Source organism: Hemiscyllium ocellatum, chromosome 10 (assembly GCF_020745735.1).
Source record: "Hemiscyllium ocellatum isolate sHemOce1 chromosome 10, sHemOce1.pat.X.cur, whole genome shotgun sequence".
Taxonomy (NCBI): domain Eukaryota; kingdom Metazoa; phylum Chordata; class Chondrichthyes; order Orectolobiformes; family Hemiscylliidae; genus Hemiscyllium; species Hemiscyllium ocellatum.
This window is the reverse complement of record NC_083410.1, coordinates 44,109,911-44,132,199: the sequence shown is the minus strand read 5'-3', so window position 1 is coordinate 44,132,199 and position 22,289 is coordinate 44,109,911. Positions and strand designations below refer to the sequence as shown.

The following is a 22,289-nucleotide window of genomic DNA, read 5'->3' as shown; positions in this document are numbered from 1 at the left end:
TATGGGCAACGGAACATCCCACTGATTGGCATCTACTGCAACCGCCATCACCCCATTTCCTAATGAATCAGTACTTAAGGGAAACACTACTAAAGGGAAACATTGAGAGTGTTAAGAGCACAAAACATACTCTAGTCCTTTACCAAGATTGGCATATCAGCACTGTCCAAACTGGCCAAATCCTAAACGACATGGCTACTGGACTCTACAGCAATGATGAAGGATCCAGAGGGTAAAATCTACACGAACTCATCCTTATCTAATCTACTTGTCACAGAGGGGTTTGTCCATGACAGTGTCAAGAGGAGCAACCATTGCACAGTCCTTCTCAAGACAAAGTATGGTGTCCATTTTGAGAATGCTCTCCAATATGCTGTGTGGCACTATCACTGGTTAAATTGGGCAAATATTTAACAGAACTAGTAACTCAAAATGGGGCATCCATGAGGCACTGTGGGTAATTATCAAGAGGAGATAACCTACATGCAGAACCTCAACCTGAGCTACAAATCTTCTCAAAACTCATCTCGAGTAGAATTGTATTCAACCACAATCTGCAACCTCATCACCTGGCACACTCTTAACTCTACCACTGATATCAAGCCACGAGATCAAAACTGGTTCAAAGAAGGCAGCAAGAGCAACACCAAACATAGCTGAAAATGAGGAGTCAACCTGGTGACACTACAACTCCCTTGCCAAGTAACAGCAGCAATAGAAAGGGTTAAGCAATCCCACAACCAACAAATCAGAACTAAGCTCTGCAGTCTTGCCATATCCAGATGTAAAGTGTGATAGTCAATTAAACAAGTATCAGAAGTGATAGCTCCACAAACATCCGATTTTTAATGAAAGGAGATCTGTAGCACATCACTGCAAAAGACAAGACTGAAGTATTTTCATCCATCTTCAGCCAGATAATGTCAAATGGGCAATCCAACAGGACCTTTTCCCGAAGTCCCCAGTTTTCAATTAATTGGATAATTCTGTGTGTTATTAAGAAATGATTGAAAGCACTGGATTCTGCAAAAACTCTGACAACAATCTGGCATTAGTACTGATGACTTATATTCCAGAACTAGATGCGCCCCTCGTTAAACTGTTCCAGTTTCAGTTAGAGCACTAGCATATAACTGACATTGTGGAAGATTATCCAGGTATGTTCTGTGCAAAGCAATCAGGACAACTTCAATCCAGATGATTACCATCACAGTCTATTCTCAATCATCAAAAGAGTCATGCAAGGGGTCATCGACAATGCTATCAAACAACACGGCACGGTGGCACAGTGGTTAGCACTGCTGCCTCACAGCACCAGAGACCCGGGTTCAATTCCCGACTCAGGCGACTGACTGTGTGGAGTTTGCACGTTCTCCCCGTGTCTGCGTGGGTTTCCTCCGGGTGCTCCGGTTTCCTCCCACAGTCACAAAGATGTGCAGGTCAGGTGAATTGGCCATGCTAAATTGCCCACAGTGTTAGGTAAGGGGTAAATGTAGGGGTATGGGTGGGTTGCGCTTCGGCGGGTCGGTGTGGACTTGTTGGGCCGAAGGGCCTGTTTCCACACTGTAAGTAATCTAAACAGTTGGAAAGGAATAGCCCATTCACTGATACTCAGTTTGAAGTCCACTGGGCCACATTGCTCCTGATCTCTTTACAGCCTGAGTCTAAACATGGACAATATAGCTGAACTCATGGTGAAACAAAAGGAAGTGGCATAGACATCAAGGCAGCATTTGACCAAATGTACCAAAGAAATCTAGCAAAACTGAAGCCAATAGGAAAAGGGGAGAGAAAGACGCTCTGCTATTGGAGACATACCAGGCACAATAAGGATGGCATACTTGTTTAAAGTCAATCACTTCAGTCTAGGACATTATCACCAAAGTTCATCATAATCGTGTCACAGCTTTCACCTGTTTTAATAATGACTCCCCTGCTGCTGCATAAAGTCAGAAGTGGGGATGTTCTATGATATTTGCACAATGCACAATGCCTCAGACACTGAAGCAGCCTATGTCCAAATGATAAAAGACCCGGACAACACTTTGGTTTGCCTTGGTAAATGGCAAGTGACATTCATCAATTAAGTGGCAGGCCATGACTATACCCAACAAGGAAAAATCTAACTATCGCCCTTTGATGTTTAATGACAGTATCACTGCTGAAATCCTGAAGCAAAATCTTGAAGGCTACCATTGACCATAAATAGACTAAAACAGCCATTTAAATGCTGTCATTCCAAGAGCAGGTCTGAGGCGAGGAATTCTATGATAAGTAACTCATTTCCTGTCTACCCATTGCCTACCCATTATCAACAAGGCATAAGTCATGGCTGTCATACAATACACTCCACTTGCCTGCATAATGCATCTCCAACAAGATTCAAAAGCTTGACACCACCCAAGAAAAAAAAACAGCCAATTTGACAGGCTCTCCATCCATCAACTTCAACATGCACTCCCTCCACCAGTGACCAAAGTGGCAGCAGTGTACAGCATCTACAAGATGCACCCACAAAGTTTCCTCTGGTATCACTCTTCCAAGCCACAACCATCTGGAATGACAAGAGCAGTAGGTGCAAAGGAACACCATCACTTGAAAGCTCCCCTGCCAAGCTATTCTGATTTGGAACTGTATCAGGGCAATGTGGACGGAATAAATGCTGACCTAGATTGAGACATCCATGCCCCATGAATGAGTGAAAACCACACAAGTTTTTTTTAAATTTTGTGTGTCAGTTTTGTCTGAGCAATTTTGGTCATTCACTGTTACGTAATGAATTCTATTACAGGTCAAAGACTCCAAAATGTACATATGTAACTGTTATGCAATAACATATGTTTAAAAGGAAGCTTTGAAAAGTATTGAAATGAAACTTGTGCATAAAGCATAAACCAGGTTGATCAAACAATACAAATTCATAAAAAAATTTCAGTATTCTTACAAATTTTACAACTAATATGAAACAAAAGCATCTTCGTTTTCTCTTTGTTACAAATCATTTTTGTCTTGCTTCTTTTAATTTTTTTAAACAAATTGATTCAACCCAATTTCTTCCTAATACAATTATACACTGGGCAAAGGCATGAAAAGAAATAAAATTCCCAAGTAAAAACAATTTCAGTGAAGTAAAATTGATAGTCTATGTTTTGAATATGGGCAACTGCACTCTCAAAATAAATATGTCAAATTATTTTATAGCCTCACACCTGCAACTGGAAACAAGATTGGTACTGACCTCTCTGAGCTGTTTTTGACATGAGGGGGAAGGTGCCAGTTAAGATGCTTTCAAATACCGGATCTGGCAATTCTGTCTCGAGTTCCAAGGCATCATCTTGTTCCCACCACGGAATGATCCCTGCGATACCACATGCACCACCAGGTTCACCCTCAAAAAACCAGTCACTTTGCTCATCATCACCTTTTAGAAAAAAAATCTAGTCTTAAAACAAGCAAATTTAAATAAAATTGTATAATAAAAATATTACTTAGCGAACAAATAAGCAATAACTTGACATGTCTGTTTCTAAGATTTACTAAATATCCATGAAATACTTGTTTTAATATGCTGAGAGAAATAAAATTTATGCTATTTAAATCTCTACATACAAGCCAAAATGATTGAAAAGAAAGGAGCAGTATGAATAAATTAAATGATAAAAACAGAAAATATTGGAAATACTGAGTGGATTAGACAACGTCTTTGGAGAGAACCAAAGATAGAATCTCAGGTTTAATATTCTTCATCAGAATCCAGGAGGGACTGAAGTGTCACAGACTTTGAGCAAGTGAAAGGTGGGAAGAAAAATAAAAGGCAAGGTCGTGAAAGAGTGTTGTTATGAAGCCAATTCATTCTTAATATGTTCCAATTGCCAGGTAATCAATGGAACACTGCAGACTGCATGTCAGGACCCAATGTAATCTTAAGACACTGCTGACGCAGTGAGAACTGCCTGGGAAATTGAAGACTTCAACAGATATTTCCCCTGTCTCTTGGGCTAAAAAGGCAAAAGCACTAACATTGAGGCTGCCACTTCTGAAATAATTAATCAGGAAAGTTGTTTATTAAAATCCTAGTCAAATCCTTGGTAACTATTAAACTGTAACCCATAACTCATTGCAGAAACCTCCAATCTTCAATTACACTTCCCCAATTTTTACAGTTCCCAGACACTCAAAAATCACCCCCTTGACGAAACTAGCCCAAACCCTACACAACTCTACTTTCCCTTCCCCATACTGCTGCTTGCCTGAACTGCCACCAGCCATGACATCCTTTTCACCAGTGCCCTTACAACCCTAGGACACAGCATCATCCCTCCACCATCAGGCTTGATAACAAACTTGCCCACTCAGCCGCCTCCCCCACTGCTGCAAACTGCACACAATCTTACCCTCTACCTACCCCAAGCACTCCAACACACTAACATAGCACACTATCTACCTAGCATCCTAACTCATTAACTCACTGCCACACTAACCCCCTATTCATTTTACACACTCAGGCTTTCACAACAGCTATGAAAATGTCTGGCTGCGTCACTGGACTTTTAAATCTCAAAATCTCAACAACTTGCTGCAGAAGAGATTTGACTATCCTTTGTTATGAACAGCCATGCTTTCCATTTCTGAAGGAGCCAGGATAAAAATGAAATGCAGATCTCATTATGAACATTAAAAAACATGAACTGTGTAGTAATCTGACTGATTGCCACTCGTCAGAATATCCAGGATAACTTTCTTTGAGGATTTATATTTAAAGAATTGTAGATAGTGATTCATTGGGAGCACTGAGACCATACCTGTTTACTTAACAGATCGCTGAGAAGGTAATGACTTTTAGTGAAGTAAAAAGTCAAGATTGCTACCAGCTGTATTTACTAGAAGTTACATGTCTGAGCACCTTGTGGTCATCAGGAGCTGTGGTATTTTTGGTATTCATGGGAATTCCGTTGAGCTACAGCAAGTCGCGAGAGAGAGATACTATCCAGCTCATAGAGTCACACAGCATGGAAGCAGACCCTTAGGTCCAAATCATCCATGCTGACCACAATCCCAAACTATACGAGTCCCACCTGCCTGCATTTGGCCCATATCTTTCCAAACATTTCTTATTAATATACTTAATAATAATATACTTAATAATATAATGTCTTTTAAACATTATATTAGTACCTGCATCCACCACTTCTTCTGGAAGTTCATTCCACAACCTTTGCCTTTTTGAGAAAGCCCTTTTGAGCAGATAACTGAAACACTGATCTAGTTGATCCCTGATCCAGGCCCGCTGTCAAGGAAAGGCCGCCAGCATTCTCAAAGATCCATCCTACTTTGGCAATGTTCTTCTACAACCTCAATCATCGGGGAGAAGGTACAGAAGCCTGAACATACACACTAGCCAGTTTCAAAACAAATTCTACCCTACTGTTACTAGAATACAGAATGCACTCACAAACTCTTAACATTCGCCTGTAACTGTGTTTTTGTTTTTGCTGCTGTTTACCTATTATTTACTTATTTATGCCACTTGACTCTTTTCACTTAAAGCTTTTCACTGTGCCTCGGTACACATGACGATTAATTCAATTCAACTCAATTCAATTCAATTGTTCACCTGAAATGATTTTGAAACAGTCCTTTTTGACATTTCCTGAATGAACTGTCTGTGAGGATCTTAGTGACAACTGACTTTGCTGTGTGACATCCAATTACATAGAAGGGTGACTGAAAATTTCATACCTTATCTCTTTTCCTTCAAAAACTAATAATTGTTGGTTAAAATGCTTTTTTTTTTCACCCAAAGTCATTCAACTGCAGAGAAAATATTTATTTTGTTCAGCCACCTGTGTGCAGGTGTGCACACGTTGGGTTATTTAGAAGGGCAACTTTTTATAATTTCCAAATTTAAATTGTGTTAAACTGATTTTTATCTTAGATGAACTTGTTTTATTTTATAGTAAATGAACAATTTTATTGATTAATAAAGATATCCTGATTGATGGATTTTTAAAATTCGGGAAACAGCTGTGAGGAAGTGTACTCATGGTTACTGTGGGTAAGAGAAGAGGCAGCTCTGATACAATTATCAATGTAGCAGAAAATAGATAGAGTGGGCCAAAGTTGGAGTGGAACAAGGAATGCAACACGTGTCCAAAAAAAGGAAGGTACAATGAGGACACATGCAGGTTCCCAGAGCAACATGTTTTATTTAGAGGAAATGAATGGAGTTAAAGAATAGTTACTTACTATAAGAATATGCTCAGCCAAATATTCGAGGGTGGCATGGTGGCTCAGTCACCCGCAATTGAACCTGGGTCTCTGGTGCTGCCTTCCAGCACCAGAGACCCAGGTTCAATTGCGGGCGACTGTCTGTGTGGAGTTTGCATGTACTCTCCATATCTGCATGGGTGCTCCAGTATCCTCCAACAATCTAAAGATGGATTGGCCCTGCTAAATTGCCCATTATGTCCATGGATATGCAGGTTAGGTGGATTAGCCATGGGAAATGCAGGGTGAAAGGGTCAAATTGGGAAGTGTAGGACACTCTTCGGAGGCTCAGTGTGGACACGATGGGATGAATGGCCCACTCCTACACTGTGGGATTCTATGATAACTGTGGCATTGGATGAAATCTTGTTGGGCCTCCATTTGTGGAAAAAGCAGGGAGCTCCTGGACTATCCTGATCGGAGTTGAACATGTAGAGAGTGTGGACTTTTTCTTTGCACTTCCTGACATCCCTATTTCTATTTTTGGTAATATGTTACCAATTATACTTTACTACAAATCTAAAGACTCACACTTATTTCCTCACACTCCGCTTCCTGTGAGGACATGATTCCATTCCCCAGTTCTTCCATCTGTAGCATCTATTGAAATGATTCAATCTTTCAAACAAGCACTTTAGGTACATTTTCATTTCTTTCTCAAACAAGAATGTTCCTCATTCTGCACACAAAAATCTCAATCCACATACTGCAGTTCAATCATCTAAGGCCTCCACAACTCCTTATAACAAACCAGCAATTTATTTATTCACCTTTTAAGTTAATCTAGTGTACTAACTGCCGACAATATAGTCTGCTCTACACAGGGGACACCAATTGCAAACTAGACAATGCTTTACAGAACACCTCCGTCCTGTCCACAAGCATGATCCCAAGTTCCAGTCACTTGCCATTTCAGCTTGCCACCTTACACCTACTTTGTGCTTGCCATTGGTATTTCAATTCTCTACAGCTTTTACCTTTAGGCATATGTGTTGTCCACCTTGCCCCCACTCCAATCATTCTACACTTGGCCTTTCGATGAATCTCAACGAAAGCTTGAGCAACAAAACCCCATCTTTCAACTCAGCACTCAACATCCTTCTGAACTCAATGCTGAGTTCAACAAATTTTGGATCATTTCAGCTGTCTCCATTTTGTTCCCTTTTAACGGTTTCATTTTTTTTTGGTTTCTTTATTTACTGACTTTGCATTTGGATTTAGCAATTCAGGTCAGACCTAGAAAATAATTTTTTTGGTTCACTCCCCTTGACTTTTGTACTTTTAAGACTTCTGTAAAGTTATTTCTCCTGCTTCCCAACTTATCACGTACTTTCCATTTTGTTCTACCTCCCTACATTAGCAATTTCATTTGCTAACAGCTATTACATTTCTACCTTTCTTAAGTTCCGATGAAAGTCATCAATCTGAAACATTGGGCAGAATTTTGCCAGTTCCCAAACAACATGTGAGTCATTTGGGAAAATATTGGATGAACAAGAGAAAAATTCTTTAAGTTAAGAAAAAAAAACATTTTGCACATCCACATGAGAACCTCATTGGTAAGTGGTGAGGAACCTATTTACATGCATTAATGTCACATTATTATATACTTGGCTTCACTGGGAGGCAACTACACTGCGTCGATCTTCAACATGAAAGTCTGCATGGGTATTTGGCATCTACAACCTACCAAAATCTTCGCTAGCCATCTATTTTGGTCAAAATTCCTCATCTTAGGGCACAGTTCATATACAATAATCACTTGCACCCTCCATTCAAGGAGGCCGGCATTGGACAGACACCAGCATCGCCACATCAGTGCAGCACATTTCTGACTTGCTAATATTACAGTTCACCACTTCAATATTGCAATTTGAAATATAAGATGTCATTGAGCTCCAATGCTTCTGCCAAGACCCTGTGTATGCAAGGACTTATATCTATCTTACAAATCATAACAGAGTATATCATGGGATCATGGCTTGCATTTTTAGCACTCACTCACTTTGTGACAACTTGAAAATGCACAGCATTGGTCTTGTCAAGCATTATTATGCACTGTTCTCTTATTCAGAAAAGGCTCAGTGCTTATTCCTTGCCTTGTCACATATGTTAGCACAGAATCAAAGCCAGGTAGCTTTTCATATGGGCCAATGATCATTCAAGGTGTGGACATGTTATTATACAACACTAGGCTACGTCAATGCCACATCCACAGTATGTGCCAAGCACATCAAATACGCTTCAACCAAATGGCCACGGCACAACGTCTAAGGGTAGTATTCCTCAATCTAGTGCAGGATGATGATCAGTGGGTTTCACCACAGCAATCAAAGTCTGATCTCAGTTCATGGGCTTAGATATGGTCAGTTGGCTTTGGGTGTACATGTCAAAGACTGGGTATCATTACAGTGTGGAATGGGCTCTTGACCTATAGATGCAGCACAACAAGATGGGAATTAGGAGTAAGTCAGTTGCTGAACTGCACAGAAATTAGTCATGAGTTGATCATTCGTCAGCCAGGCTGGCATTCAGCATTAGTCAGAAGAAAAGTCCTGTGCATTAAAAATCAAGGGGTGGTTATCAGGGGCTACTGCTTTGGTGGACACGTTTGGCAAGTTAATTGTGGGGATTAGAGGCAACATGCTGGCATGCAGAAAGGACAATAATTGTGGACAAGTGAAGGTGACGACAGCATACTGGAAGGCATCTGAGAGGGAAGATGCACTATGATGGTTAGCAGACGGCTAGTATAACGGAGCTATAGACCTATGTCTCAGGAGATAAAATGAGGGGATGAAGACTTCAATGAAAGAGATGGGTAGGAATGTGTGGAAGCTCAGAACTAATGGGGTTAACAGGGAATGTAAAGAAAAAGGGAGCATGAAGGTTTCAATTTTTTATTGGGAGGGGACGGTTACCTCGATTTTCAGAGACATTCTGGCACTCGCACTAGGATGAACAACCTGTGTTGCTTTACATCTTTATCTGAATGTAAATGTGTAGTGAAAATGAAAAATAGCTCCCATCATGGACTGCATCAAGGCCTCGAACTGCTTCTACCTCATATTGAACTGAAAATATTTGACAACATAGCCTATGCACAATGGTGCCTTTTTTGGGGTAATGTTGGGGTTGGGGTTGGAGTGGATGTAGAAGCAACAAGCTTTCAATAATCTTTCTGCAGTTACAATTTCCTATTGTAATTGTATGACAAGGTTTGTGTTACATACATCAGAATGAGGTTTTATGTCAAAGGTTCACGTACATGCACTCCATGCTCCTCTGCATCAGAGTTGTCATATTCCACTGTTATTTATGTTTGTGGTGACTAAGGAGCACTTTTGTTTTTCATATTCACCACACTGGTGCCATTGGTCAGTGGAGGCTTTATCATCAATATGGCCACTGCACAATGAAGGCACAGAAACATTGAGGAAGATTTGATGTCAGGAAAGGGCTGAAAATGTGTTGCTGGAAAAACGCAGCAGGTCAGGCAGCATCCAAAGAGCAGGAGAATCGACGTTTTGGGCAGGAGCCCTTCTTCAGGCATTCCTGAAGAAGAGCTCATGCCCAAAACGTCGATTCTCCTGCTCCTTGGATGCTGCCTGACCTGCTGCGCTTTTCTAGCAATACATTTTCAGCTCTGATCTCCAGCATCTGCATCCTCACTTTCTCCTTGATGTCAGTAAACCCAGGATCAAAGAAACACCCCTGTAGCTGCTGAACAGCCTCCATGTGAAGAAGTCACAACATAAGGTCGTTTCAGGATACAGAGAAGGTACAGATAGCACAGAGTCTATCGTTCTCAATGTCATTTCTTCTGGATGAGTGAGGACCGGTGTTATTGCCAAATCAGGATGACCAAGGGTACAGTTACAGAACTGTGTCATCTGCTAGAATAGGATGACCAACATGAAGGGTTGAACAGCAATCCCATTGTGGTGACCATCATGGTGAGAGTTGTGCTAAATTTTTTTACGGGACTGATTGCTTCCATGAATCCAGTTTGGACCTATGTATCATCTCTTGATCCTCAACCCACAAATTTATCGCAGTTATTACTGATGCAATTTATACCTGTTCACACTGCTTCATGTCATTTCCACATAGCAAGGTCAATGCTGTAACTCAGACAGTAGGTTTTGCCAACATAGCTGCCTTACCCAGATTTAGGATGCTGCAGACTATGCACATATTGCATTGAGAGCACCATAGACTAATTAGTAAAATTAGATTACATGGGATTCAGGGAAAGGTTGCCAGTTGAATACAAAACTGCCTTTACGGTAGGAGACAATGGGTGCTGGTGGAGGGTTGTTTTTCTGACTGGAGGCCTGTGACCAGCGGTGTACCACAGGGATCGGTACTGGGTTCACTTTTATTTGCCATTTACATAAATGATTTGGATGAGAATGTAGCAGCCATGGTTAGTAACTTTGCAGATGACACCAAATTTGGTGGTATAGTAGACAGTGTGGAAGGTTATCTCAGATTACAAACAGATCTTTATCAATTGGGTCAATGAGATGAGGAGTGGCAGATGGGAGTCTAATTTGGATAAGTATGCGGTATTACATTTTGGTAAAACAAACAAGGCAAGGCTTACACAATCAATGGTAGGGCCCTGGTAGTGTTGCGGAACCGAGACACCGAGGAGTTCTAGTATATAATTCTTTGAAATTTGCACCATATGTAGACAGAGTGGTGAAGGCAGCATTTAGCACACTTTCCTTCACTGCTAAGACAGTTGAGTACAGGAGTTTGGACATCATGTTAAGATTGACTCTCAGAATCCCTACAGTGCGGAAGCAGGTCATTCAGCTCATCAACACTGCCCAACAGAAGAGCATCCCACCCTGACCCAATCCCCTACCCTATCCCTGTACCCTGTATTTCCCATGGCTAATCCACCTAGCCTGCACATCCCTGGACACAATGGGGCAATTTAACATGGCTAATCTTTCAACTGTGGAAGGAAACCAAAGCACCTAGAGGAAAACCAAGCAGACATGGGGAAAATGTGCAGACTCCATACAGACTGTCACCTGAGAATGGAATCGAACCTGGGTCCCTGTTGCTGTGACGCAGCAGTGCTAACAACGGTATCACTCTGCCATCCGGCACAGGATTGCGGTGGGACCGCTTCTGGAGTACTGTGTAAGGTTCTGGTCACCCTATTATAGAAAGGGCATTACTAAACTGGAGAGACTACCAAGATGTTGCTGCGAAGGGAGGGTTTGAGTTATAAAGATTAGCTGGGATTTTGTTCACTTGATCATAAGAGGTTATAAACATAGAAGTTTATAAAATCATACGGGGCATAGATAAGGTGAATAGCAAAGGTCTTTTCCCTAAGGTGAGGGAGTTCAAAACTAGGGGACATATTTTTAAGGCGAGAGGAGAAAGGTTTCAAAATGACATGAGTGGCAACTTTTCCTTTTACAGAGTGGTGGATGCAGGTACAGTTACAATGTTTAAAAGAATTTGATAAGTATATGAATAGGAAAGTTTTGGAGGGATATGGGCCAAACCCAGGCAGGTGGGACTAGTTTAGTTTGGGAACACAGCCAGCAAGGACTATTTGGACTGTATGACTGTATAAAATGGTTATGCTCGGTCACTGTACAACTCATTGGTGATCATCAGTACCAATCTTAGAATTGCACACCAGGTACCCTGGAAACTGCTATGATGCATATATAATTGACAATTCTCAAATGCCTGCTTCATTTTGAGGGCCAAAAGCATTACAAAGATTACTGTTGGGAGTCAAGGACTATCCACTGCGATGCTGGTTGCATTCTGGTATGCAACCCCTGACTGACGCCAAATGTAGACGTAATGCCGCCCATTCTTCTACAAGGGCCATCATGGAGTAAATGACAGGCCTCCTCAAGACAAAGTTCCGATATTTGAATTGGTCTACAGTTGCCTTGAAGTACACTCCCAAGCAGTGCATGCTACACAATCTTTGGTGCTGTGCCCTGTATAACTGAAACAGGCAAAAAGAGGATGTGATGGAGTTGACAAGCTGAGATAGCAGCAGCAAACGTCCAAGAATGAAGATGAAGACATTGAGCAGGAGAAACATCACCTTCACTGGCAGAGCAATGCAACATAGGTGCAACAACCAGACAGGACTTAACTGACACCAGCTTCCAACAGATGAGAATTGGATGAAGTCATTGTTCATTGGCTATACATCTATTGTTGCTCTAAAGGCAATCAGCCCTTGTTTACTCCCAGGAACACACAGTTTCTTTGTCTGTTCATTTTTCACTTTTTTTTTATTAAAAGGTAATATTAATAATGTCAGACTCCCACATTCAACAGTGAAAGGATATTATGTTACATCAGCCATTAAGGAAAGAGTGGCAGTACTAACAGTAGGCTAGTCTACATAGCTTCAATTTGCAGCTAAAACAATAGTCGAACAGACAGCTGCTGATATGAAGAAGCTATATTTTTAAAATGTGATATCGTATTTGCAGTAAACTGTCATCTGTGGCACCAATGTGCCATGAGACACTTTGCTGTGTCTCTCACACTACGTCTACTGTGAAGAGTGGCAACATTTGAACTGGAGCACAACTGGGCATGATGTATAGTGTTAGGAGCAAAAAAACCCCACAAGTCCTAGAATCGGTATGCATCTCCCCACTGGTGAGCGCAAGATAGCATAAGCGTGGCAAGGTAGAAGGTGGGCAGTGAGAATGGCATGAGATAACTTGCTCCAGCTGACAGAGAGAAATCTTCAATGAAACTCCCAAAATTGATACTTAGCTGATTTTTTCAGAAAAACCAACCCATTATCTCAGTTTCTCTCCACAGACCTGCTCTTTTGTGCATTTTCTTTTGCGAGATCAGCTTTCCACCATTTGCAGTATTTTTCTGTTAATTGATAATTGAGTCATTATCAATTTGCTAGTTATAATCATTTAATTTTAATTCTTTACCTGCTTGTTTTAATTGATACCTTGTTTGGAAAAATGTTCACAAATATTTATTATATATCACAACACTGCTGAGATAATTGGAAAGCTAAGATTTTCTGAACTTGAATCTTTGAGGAAGGTAAAGTACTATCAATAGTCATTGAATTGCTTGTAGTCACACTTTCAAGTGTACTTTACGGTTTTCTTCCAATTTTTTTTAAAGATTAGATTCCCTACAGTATGGAAACAGGCCCTATGGCCAAACAAGTCCACATCAACCCTCTCTGAAGGGGAAACCACCCAGTCTCATTCCCCTACCTAATATTTACCCACTGACTAATGCACTTAACATTATGGGCAATTTAGCATGGCCAATACACCTGACCTGCACATCTTTGGACGGTGGGAGGAAACTGGAGCACCCAGGAGGAAATCCACGCAGACATGGGGAGAATGTGCAAACTGCACACAGATAGTCGCCTGAGGCTGGAATCAAACCCAGATCCCTGGTGTTGTGAGGCAGCAGTGCTAACCACTGAGCTACGGTGCCACCCTCAATGAAAACTGAGGGTGGCACGGTGCTGTTCTCTGAACCGGTTTCCTCCAAAGATGTCATCAAGTCTCTTAAAAAAACTCAAGATCCTAAAATGCACATGCAGATTTTTCAAAAAAAAATCAAAATGATGATGCTTCCTTTGTTTATTCTTCGAAAATGCTTCATATGCCTTTAGACTACACTGTATGAACATTAACAAGATAACTGAGGTCTGTTAATGGGCTGTTTGATGTCCTGACCCACCTGCCAAATAATGTGTAAATTTTTATTGTCATAATGAAAGGTACAGTTCAAATATGTGCTCCAGTGATCAGGTTTATGTAGTAGCAGCTGCAAGAATAGGCTTGCACTGCACAAACTTAGCAGCTCTCAGGCAGTACAATAAATATTCACATACCTGTTCTCTCACAGCTGCAAGCTGATCTCTCTTGTTTCTGAGATCTTCTGTTTTTGTTTCAGATTTTCACTAACTAGTTTTTGTTTTGCTTTTCTCCATCATTTGAGTTGTCTCAACTGACCTCAAGACTCTGAACTAGGAAAGAAAATATTGCCCTGATCATAACAGCACCTAGCAGGATACATAAAAGAGTGAATATCAATATGGACAGAAGCAAGGTGCAGAATTTTGTAGGCTTATTCCCTGATAAAACAATAGGATTATTTGAGGGTCACAGTCCAATTTATTTATCGTTCAAGGAATGTGGATGCCACCGGCTAGACCAGCATTTATCACCCATCCCTAATTGCCTTGGAGAAGGTTGTGGTGAGGTGCCCTCTCAAACTGCTGCAGATGTTGGGGTATAGGTAGACCCATAATGTGGTTTGGAAAGGAGTTCCAGGATTTTGATCCAGTGGCAGTGAAGGAATGGTGATAAACTTCCAAGTCAGGTTTGAAAGATAGGTTGAACAGTTCTTATTGATCTTTTTCACAATCTTAATTATTGACCCAACAGATCCAAGAGTATTCCATCATCACCTTGAATCCTGTGACAGTGAAAACCAGAGAGGCAGCTTGACATTAACATTCCAACATGATGTCACTTTTAGCAAATTAAACTCCTCACTCATGTATCGCCTTGCCTGGGAAAATTCCTCCCAAGATTTTACTTGCAACTGACACTTTGTTAAAGCTCATGTACATCATACGAGCAATAATAAAGAACAATAAGGTATCTGTGAACTGTTCCCATCAAGAGGCAGTGCCTCCAGGAGGGAATAAAATAATGAGACAAAGGTGGTTGCAGAAGAACTAAGTTCATCCATTTCAAATATGGAATTTCACTGAACAAATTCACCGAGCCTGCTCTACCATTTCTTACAATACACTTGCCCTTTTACTTTGCTACTTATTTGGTCTGATCTGTACTTACATTGCTCCCTCATTGATGCCACATCTCCCCTGTTGATCTCCAAAATTTCACTCTTTACACCTTTGTCCTAAGGCACTTCTTTTAAAGAGAGTTTCCATTTATCCTCTGGTTTAAAACATTTTCATTCTTGTCCTAGCTGCATTCAAATTTCTAAGCCAGTCAACATGCAGACTAGATACCAGGATGAAATTGCAAGCTATGATGTCAACAATGAATCTTAGATTCAACTAGATACATACACTTTATATGATATGTAATTGTAAAATATCAACAATGCAATGAAAATCCAGAATTCAGCATATCATAACACACTAACAAAAGAGATTGCAAGAAATGGAAAAAGTTCAATCGGTGTAGCTACTAATGTCCTGACGTTGTCATCAAAACACATCGTTGGGAAAGTGCATAGCTACCTGCATTATACATATGATCATGCTATGCCCGACCTGCAAATACATTAGATGATGCAGAAGTTGTCATAAGGCCAGCCAGCTGCACCTCACAGAATAAGTTCTGATTGGGGCTGTTAATGTGGTCCAATCAGACAGCCCTGGCTGAAATATAAAAAGATAATGACACTCTGGTGCCTGCCTCAATTTGAGATAGTACTATCGTCAAGGGCTGTCTGTGTGTAAATAAAAAGGTGACTTGGTGACAGGATGCTGGCCTTTGTAGAGTAATTTCACACAGAGTCCCTGAAGTAGGAAGATATTCCGATCACCCTGCTAATTCTCATCGCTGTTGCTGCCGAAAGAATATTTGAAGCAGAGAGCAAGTTGTAATGCAATATTTGAGTTTCTGCTCATAAAGGGAAAAATATAAGTTTCTTCACTACAGTTCAGAATAGACTACTTTCTGACTCTGCAATTTGAGACATTTGCAATATTTATCCTAACTCTTCTAAACTGAAAAGCCAAAGTGACTTAAACGTTTAAAGAAACATTTACTAAAGAAAGTGCATAAAAACTAAAGTAGGTGGAAGCATGCCTTGAAGGCAACAACCCAGCGTGAGGTAACTCATTAAGTAGCTGTAAGCTGTTCTACATGTTCCATATCGTAAAAATCAGTAAAGTTTTGAATCCCACATCAGAATTTAATATTGCTTAAGGTCAAAATTTAACTGGTCTTTAGAAATAGTTACACAACTCCAGCATTAGAATAGTAAAATAAACTTTTAGAAAGTTAGACAAGTACCTGTTTGGTAGTACAAAACTTGAGTTTTTTTTCATTTTACTTTTTCATTTTTCACTCATCAGGACAATTCACAAGAATACCAACTCAAGGGGAAAACAACAGTGCATGTCAGGAGTACTGATTGCTAGAGGCAATGCCAGGAAAAATGCACCCGTTAATGCAATTGATTGTTAACTGACAATGATTGTTTAAAATTTAAATCAGGCATGTTGACTCTTGATAATACTGGGCATGATTCTCAAATGAACAAGCTGAAAGAGACACACCACATGGACAAACACAAAGAAAAACAGAAAATGCTGGAAAAACTCATTAGGGTCAGGAAGCATGTGGAGAGAAAGAAAAGTTAATGTTCTGGGTCCTGTGTATTAATATGTGTCACTTTAAGTGCATCCAAAGGTATCACATTGCGAGTTTGACTGACAATCTTAAAATTGATTATCAGCATAATTCCTCACACACAGATTCAGAATTATCCAGCAAAAACTGTCTAATTGCAGGATTCGGCCCTGCATTGCAAGTTGCGCAAGCGTGGGCTGGTTGGGTGTGGTTAGTGCTTTGCTTGGTACAAGGGAGAACATCTTATCCTAAAAAGTACTAAGGTGGCCACTCTTAGCCTCAAAAGTCATCTGCTTTAGATTGCAGTGGAAGGTTAATAAATTACAAATATTTGGGCAACAGGTGAAACTAGCCGTTTCAAGTCCCTACTGTCCAATAACTAGCTGTTTCAAGTCCCTACTGTCAAGCCAAAAAGACATTCCACCTGTAATTCAAATGGGTAACAGGATATATGAAATTCAGTGTCAGGGTAATATCAAGGATATTGACTGCACATCTCAAAGACTGGTAAATCGACTTTACATGCAGACAGTAAGAGCAGATACTCACGTTGAGCCTGCTTCAACTCAACAAAACAGATGACAGCCACTCTGATTCATTTCTCACCACGATGGCATGACTAATCAGAGTCAATTTACCTGATTTAATCAGAATTTTATGTTGCTTAAGGTATAGGTTTATATGGCATTTATATGTGTAACAAAGCTGGCTTTGCACTTTCCCAAAGATATGTTTTAACGACAACCTCAGGACTTTATGAGCTACACCTTACAAATTGTTTTCATTTCTTATAATCTCGAATTAGTGTGTTATACTATGCTGAATTGGGGATTTCCATTGCATTGTTGATATTTTACAATTACACCACATATGAAGTCTTTGTATCTAGCTGAATCTAAGACTCATTATTGACATCATAACTTGCAGTTAACTGTCAAATCAACATTAATGGGTGTATCCTCCACGACAATTCCTCTGGCAGAGTTGACCTGCCAACCAATCAGCACTCATGTTTTCATGCAACATACATGTTGCTTTACCCCTTAAATTGGTATTTTTGCAAATTGTCTTGATGAGCGCAAGATGAAAAGCTTTGACAAAATGCATTTCTTTTCAGTAAAAGATCTATAAATAATTTATCCCTTTAAAAATTTTTTAAAATGTTATTTTGGAGAATGATCAAAATAGCAAATTAACCCAATGCAGATAAACAGAACTAGTTTGGATATTACCATTGGCAAATTATGAACTAGAACTGTTCAACAGTATTACTGTCTTTCAGTTTAAGACAATGTATCAGTGATTACTGATTTGGTTATCAAAACTTGAATTTGAATGTTAGCTATTAACTCTCAAATAGATAGATTAAATAGAAAATAATTTTTAAAATTAAAAATTAACTATTGCAAATTTATGATTTGAAGATGCCAGTGTTGGACTGGGGTGTATAAAGTTAAAAATCACAACACCAGATTAAACTCCAACAGGTTTATTTGGAAGCACTAGCTTTCAGAGCGCTGCTCCTTCATCAGGTGGTTGTGGAGTATAAGTAAAAAGGACTCTTAAGAATTTGCATCAACTGTAAAGGGAGAAATTGTTATTTTCTCAAATAACAATTGCTACGCCACAATAACCTTGGAAGCAGTACCATCTAGAAGGAAGTTTCCATACAAAGGGCACATAGTAGGCAGACAAAATGGAGGTATAAAGGAAAGATGTATCGGGGGGTGGTTGAGAGAAGAACAGGAAAAGCAAATTCACAAGGAGCCAGGTGCATGCAAGAGCATTAATAAAACCGGGCTAATATGTTGAAGGTAGAATTAGAACAGTGATGGTGAATTGGACAATTCTAAACTATCTGCCAGAGCCAGCCACAGCATTTAATAAGGTTTATTAAAGGAATCAAATAATCTCTTTGGAAGCTGCACTGTTAAGAACACCATGAATTTAGCTAAGAAAATGCTGTGGCAGTGTGGTATTTACTGATGACTGTTTATGGGAGATTTTGACCATGAGAACCTTTTTCCACGTATGGAGTCAGATATTACGAGGGGGCATAGCTTTAAATTAAGGGGTGGTAGATATAGGACAGACGTTAGAGGTAGATTCTTTAGTCAGCGAGTCGTGAGTTCATGGAATGCCCTGCCAGCAGCAGTGGTGGACTCTCCCTCTTTATGGGCATTTAAACAGGCATTGGATAGGCATATGGAGGAAAGTGGGCTAGTGTAGGTTAGGTGGGCTTGGATCGGCGCAACATCAAGGGTCGAAGGGCCTGTACTGCGCTGTATTTTTCTATGTTCTACGTTCTAGTTGGAGGCTTAGGATTGGGCTAGTGTGAGGGAAGGGAAAAGAGGAAGCTGATGAAATCCACATTTACCCAGTGTGGCTGCAGGGTCCCAAGGCAGAATATGAAGCGTTCCTCCTCCAGGCGTCAGATGGTAATGGTTTGGCAGTGGAGTCAGCCCAGGACCTGCATGTCCTTGATGGAGTGGGAGGGGGAGTTAAAGTGTTCAGCCACGGTGCGGTGGGATTGGCGGATGCAGGTGTCCCAGAGATGTTCTCTGAAACGATCGCCAGAAGGAGCCCTGTCTCCCCAATGTAGAAGAGACCACACCGGGTGCAATGGACAAAGCATCCTGTATGAAAAGTTGTCCCACAAGTCTCTTTTAAATCTTTCTCCTCTCATCTTAACAATACTTTTTAAGTCCCCCAAACTAGGGAAAAGACCTTTCTATTCACCTTATCTATGCCCCTCATGATTTTATAAACCTCTATATTGCCACCCCTCAATCTTCTACCTTCCAATGAAAAATATCACAGCCTATCCAGCCTCACCCTACAACTCAAACTCTCTAGTCCCAGCGACATCCTGGTAAATCTTTTCTGCACTCTCCCCAACCTAACTACATCCTTCCTATAGAAGGACGACCAGAACTGCACACAATAATCCAGAAGAGGCCTCACCAATGTCTTCTACAGTCTCAATATAAAATCCCAACTCCTGTACTCAATGGTCTGAGCAACAAAGATTTGCATGCTAAATGCCTTCTTAACTACCCTGTCTACCTGTGACGTAATTTGTTAAGAACTATGTACCTGACCCCCTTGGTGCCTCTGCTCAACAACGCTACTCAGGGCCCTACCATTAACTTTATAAGTCCTGTCTTTGTTCGTTTTACCAAAATGCAATGTTGCATTTATCTAAATTAAACTCAACTTGCCACTCCTCAACACATTGGCGTAATTGATCAAGATCCCTTTGTTAAGTAAGATAGCTTTTTCACAGTCAACTGTAGCACTAATTTTGGCATCATCCAGCAACTTCAGTTGCCAACATGCCTCCTAAATTCTCATCTGAATCATTGATGTAAATGAAAAACAATGCCGGACATAGCACCAAAGGGTGTAGTTTAATTTGCATCATTCGCTTTAGAACAAATTTGCCTATAATAAACATGTTACTTATGAGTTTATTAGAAGGCCTAGTGAATGTCTCTTCTGTTTTAGTTTTCAGTAATAAAGAGAAACAAATTTACCATTTACCATGTGATTGAGTAGGATTTTTAATCTACCTATGGAATAATTGGACTCGATTTCTAGCAGTCATTCTATGAGTCATTACAGGAGGTACCTCTCAGCAGTCTCTCCCTCCCTGATGTTACACCCTTAATCAGGTACTAAGCGCTATTGAATAAGGGACTCATTCCAGAAACTTAGCAAACAACTCTGCTTAGGTTTTATTGTCATGCTTACAACATAGCAGCCACTATCACACAGTTGGATTAATACCATTTGCAGAGGCAAAGTGGTAAAGAGTGCTTCCTGGCAGACGTAATTTTATGTCTCCTTGTTCTCAATTCTCCACCAGAGAAAATAGTGTGTCTTCATCTCTAACTCCATTCATCATCTTAAATGCCTCAATTAAATCACCACTAAATCTTGTATGCTCGAGAGAATACAAGACAAGTTTAGGTAACCTGTCCTCATAATTAAATATTTAACCTTGGCATTATTCTTGTGAATCTGTGCTCCGCTCAAATGCTTATATTCTTTTCTCAACTACAGTGCCTAGAATTGAAGCACTCATGATGTAGTTGAGCTAAAGCTTTATACAACTACAGTGCAACTTCCATCCTTCTGTATTCTATCTGCTTCGGGGTAAGGTCAATGTTCGTTAGACCTTGGTGATCATTGGGGTGCTTTAAAAACTGAATTTTTCCTTCTATTTACTGTGTATCATGAGATTTCATTTAAGAGCTATTACAGCAGTACACAACTGAGCAAAATTTTAGCAGACTGAAGTAAAGGGAAGCATTATGAGAAACAGAGGTCAAATGCACATTAAAAACGCAACAATTTATTTAGTACCAAATGTACCGTATTAACAGTACATTGTTTCGGAAAATAAGAGTTATTTCTTTTCAGACGAATGAGAACTAATCCTCATATGAAGGCAGGCAAGAGGGTGACAACTATCCGTCACCATGAATGGCTGTCCAATTGCCTTTGGCCAAAAGATCAAACAACTGATTACAGGGGCAGGTAAACTGCGCCATGTCAAACATGATATAAAAATAAGTGCCAGGCTCAAGGCAGAGTACATAGGACAGGGAGCACTGTGAGAAGCTTCTAGGGGTTAGGCCAATTCATGCTGAAATAACTGTGCTGGAGCCGAAAGTTAGGGAAGCCAAATCTGCGTTGATAAAGCCGCAGAAGGGTGAAGAGAAGTCACAAACTACATTCCCTGCTGGAGTAAACATGTCAGAGTTAGGTCAGATTTGTGCTGGAGGATCTACACAGAGACCAAGAATACAACAGGCCATTTCCAGGCTGAAATAACCATGTCATAGCAAAGTAAAGTTTTTTTTAAACAATCTTCATTGAGCAATCCTCACCAGACAGATGGAAGATGGACCAGAAGGACAGGAGGAAGACCTCAGAAAGAATTTCCTAATTGTCCCCACAAATTTAACAAGACCAAAATATTTTGTACTGACAGCCTGTTTGCCCATTAGTATCAGTGAACCATCCCCAGCTGTCATGGTTGTATACTTTCTTTGTCTAACTAACTAAGATCATAACTAAATTGCTGTTTCTTAACAAACTCAATAAACTATCAGAAAATTAATTGCAAATTGATGGCCTATATAAGAAACCATGATCACAAACCCCTAAAATCACGTCTTTTTTATTAATTTATTACACCTGCCCAATAATTTTCGTAACTTCTATAAAAGAGCCCCCTGAATTCCAACTGCTCTTCTAAAATCTTCAACCCTTCTCATAAATAAAATACCCTGATACATCTTCCTTAGACTCAAATGGTAACATCTTGTCCCACATTGTTCCTTATGTTGATTTTGCCCATTCATTAAATCTATCAGTATCCCTTTGCAACTTTCTCTTTCTATTTGTAAATCTTCAAATGTCATTTAATGCCAATAAAAAACTTGGATATAGACTCTCTTAAAGTCACTAATGAAGATAATGAAAAGTTGAATACAGATCTTTGGTACATTTAACTCGTCGGCATGATGGCCCAGTGGTTAGCACTGTTGCCTCAGCACAAGGGACTTGAGCTTAATTTGCGCCTCGGGCAACTGCTGGTGTGGAGTTTGCACATCC

At 40.2% G+C, this 22,289-nt stretch overlaps 1 protein-coding gene across 1 annotated transcript in view; it reads right to left on the bottom strand.

Annotated features, from left to right (window-relative positions):
- The window catches only part of gpatch2 (G patch domain containing 2), a 298,747-nt gene that overhangs the window by 247,349 nt on the left and 29,109 nt on the right, over positions 1-22,289 (bottom strand). Inside the window, exon 4 of the mRNA XM_060831453.1 lies at positions 3,239-3,421. Coding sequence (XP_060687436.1) covers positions 3,239-3,421 — 183 coding nt within the window. The remainder of the gene's footprint in view (positions 1-3,238; positions 3,422-22,289) is intronic.